The sequence below is a fragment of the Canis lupus genome, chromosome 20, assembly GCF_011100685.1.
Source record: "Canis lupus familiaris isolate Mischka breed German Shepherd chromosome 20, alternate assembly UU_Cfam_GSD_1.0, whole genome shotgun sequence".
Classification (NCBI taxonomy): domain Eukaryota; kingdom Metazoa; phylum Chordata; class Mammalia; order Carnivora; family Canidae; genus Canis; species Canis lupus.
In genome coordinates, this window is record NC_049241.1 from 52,019,749 (window position 1) to 52,023,120 (window position 3,372).

The window sequence follows — 3,372 nt, forward strand, 5'->3', positions numbered from 1 at the left end:
CCTCCAATTGATTTTTAAAATATCTATCTTTTTATTCTACTTTTTCTTTTTTATATTTGAGTATAGTTGACACATAATGCTACATTAGTTTCAGACATACAACATACTGATAGCACAAGTTTATACATTCTGCTATGTTCACCACAAGTGTAGCTACCACCTATCCTGCCTGATACATCGCTATTACAGTATCATTGACTATATTCCTTATGGTGTGCATTTTATTCCCATGACCTATTCATAACGTAACTAGAAGCCTGTATCTCCCACTTCTCTTCCTCCATCAATAGATGAAATAGGATAAGGAAGATGTGGTATACATATGCCATGGGATATTAGGCAGTCATAAAAAGGATGATATTGTGCCATTTGAGACAACATGGCTGGACCTAGAGGGTATTAAGCTAAGTGAAATAAGTCAGACTGAGAAAAACAAATACCATATGACTTCATTCATAATTTTGGTGTAGTGTAAGGTATGCATCCAGTGTCATTCCTATGCATGCAGTTTTCTTAATACCATTTATTGAAGAGACTACCCTTTCCTCATTGAATATTCTTGGAACCCTTGTCAAAGATTAGTTGACTATATATGTGTTGGTTTATTTATGGACTCTCTATTCCACTCCATTGGTCTCTGTTTCTGTTTTTATGCCAGTATTATACTGTTTGGATTACTATAACTTTGATATGTTGCTTGATATAAGGAAGTGTAATGCCTCTAGCTTAGTTTTTCTTGCTCAAGATTGCTGTGACTGTTTGGGGTCTTTTGTGGTTCCATATACATTTTAGGATTATTTTTGCCCCTATTTATTTATGAATATTGTACAGTGAATGCTATATACCTAGCCTCATAGTCAGAAAAGCAGTCATCCTGAATTCCTCCCTCTGGAGTCTTGGCCTTGAAATATTTGCATTGCCAGGGATCACAGTGACAATAAAATTGCTTGGCTAATGAGGAGTTTTGGAAATTGAACCTCTGGGGATACAGAGAAAGCAATCTGCCTGTGACCACTTGCTTCAACAGTTCTTCTCCAGAAAAGAAGTAGCACACCTGAGCTTCATCTCATAGGTGATCCTTCTTGCCCTGGAACCTGAGGGTCACTCAATCCCTCTGCCCTTCCTGAGTATAGATCTTCCATTTGGTACATTCAGAGAAGATGTCACATCATTCTACTACGATGCCCACCAGGTAACCTAATGTGTCTTACTCAATGTTTGGAAATGAGGGCAGTTGTTTTGCTACAGTTTCATCCAGAGGAAGCTGTGAAGAGTGCATGTATCGAATGATTAGAACTGTGTCACCCAGTGTCCTCTTGCCTGTCTGTCATCTTCTTCACATTTCCTTGTACTTTACACCAATCTCAAGTACTGGTGATTTACTAATATCTTACTCAGTCTCTACTATAGCCAGGACCATTTTCCTACTGAGCAGAAATATGCTTTATATAAAACAGGATGGCTGTTATAAAATTATCTGAGATTTACTTGCAATCTGGTGGTCGTAGGAGGCAGGAAATTTGGTAAAGTTCATTTTATCTTCCCATTCCTGGTTCTTGAAATACTTATATATTACCTCAGTTGTTTGCCTCCGAGGTCTCTGGGCATCCAGACAGAATCTTCAGCTGCCTCCCCAGTCTGTTTCTCTTTTAAAAATTACCAAATGTTTCAGATAATCAGAACAGCATAGATAGTGTAATTTTTTAAAAAAATTATTTACTTATTCATGAGAGACAGAGAGAGGGAGGCAGAGGGAGAGTCAGGCTCTCTGCAGAGTAGAGAGCCTAATGCAGGACTTGATCCCAGGACTCTGGGATCATGGGATCATGACCTGAGCAGAAGGCAGATGCTTAACTGGTTGAGCCACCCAGGTGCCCAGATAGTGTATTTTTTTTTAAAGGCCACCTATCAATCCTTGTGGAAATTAACAATGGATGACACTCTGCTGTATCAGCTTCAGGTTTTTGGTAATGGAACAGGATAATATGCCTTCAGAAGGCATCCATTTCTTATCCTTCTCTATTAGTCTGTCCCATCCTAAGACAGTGATTGTCTCTGATGATGCTCCTTCTGCTGGCCTAGAAAACACACATTTGACTGTGTTGTCACTTCACCTTCTCCATCAGATCCATCAACAACATGGGACTCAGGAACAACACAGGGGTTTCAGAATTCCTTCTAATGGAAGTGACAGAGGATCCAAAACTGAAGCCCCTCCTCTTTGTTCTGTTCCTGTCCATATACCTGGTCACCATCCTGGGAAACCTGCTCATCATCCTGGCTGTCATCTGTGACTCCCACCTCCACACCCCCATGTACTTCTTCCTGTCCAACTTGTCCTTTACTGACATCTGTTTAAGCACAACCACCATCCCAAAGATGCTGGTGAACATCCAAGCAGAGGATCAGAGCATCACTTACACAGGCTGCCTCACACAGATCTACTTTATCCTGGTTTTTGGTGGTTTGGAAAGTTTTCTTCTTTCAGTAATGGCCTATGACCGCTATGTGGCCATCTGTCATCCACTGAGGTACACGGTCATCATGAACTCCCACCTCTGTGGCCTCTTAATTCTACTCTCTTTGTGCATTAACATTGGGGATGCTCTGATGCACAGTCTGATGGTGTTGCAACTGTCCTTCTGCACAGACCTTGAAATCCCTCTCTTCTTCTGTGAAGTTGTTCAAGTCATCAAGCTCGCATGTTCTGACACCCTCATCAATAACATCCTGATATATTTTGCAACTAGCGTATTTGGTGCTATCCCTGTGTGTGGAATCATTTTCTCCTACACTCAGATAGTGTCTTCTGTTTTGAGAATACCATCAACAGGTGGAAAGTATAAAGCCTTTTCCACCTGTGGGTCTCACCTCTCTGTTGTGTCCTTGTTCTATGGGACGGGTTTGGGGGTGTACATTAGTTCTGCTCTTACTAGCTCTTCCAGAAACACTGCAGTGGTTTCAGTGATGTACACTGTTGTCCCTCAAATGATGAACCCCTTCATCTACAGCCTGAGGAACAGGGACATGAAAGGAGCCTTGAGGAAACTCATAAGTAGAATGCCTTCTCTTCTGTGACTGTGTCATTAGCATTTGACTGTGGTTTCTAAAATGAGTCAAAGTGACAAAAATACAGGGTGAGCTGGAATATTCAATTCTTGCATCATCAACTTCTACTAAAATTACAAGATGGCCATGTGCATTTTAACTTGATGTGGAAAGCTAACTTGTACTTTATCCAGCAATGTGGTATGGTGTTTGGCAAGGGATTTCAAAGCTCTAATTTCAGTTTCTTTTTTTTTTAAAGACTTTATTTATTTATTCATGAAAGAGAGAGAGAGAGAGAGAGAGAGAGAGAGGCAGAGACATAGG

The 3,372-nt window shown here is 40.7% G+C and overlaps 1 protein-coding gene across 1 annotated transcript; it reads left to right on the plus strand.

Moving 5' to 3' along the window:
• Positions 1–2,139: 2,139 nt before the first annotated feature.
• Positions 2,140–3,078, plus strand: OR7G8 (olfactory receptor family 7 subfamily G member 8). Its single transcript, NM_001388678.1, is given in 1 exon segment — positions 2,140–3,078. A coding segment is annotated over 1 exon segment (939 nt).
• Positions 3,079–3,372: the final 294 nt, after the last annotated feature.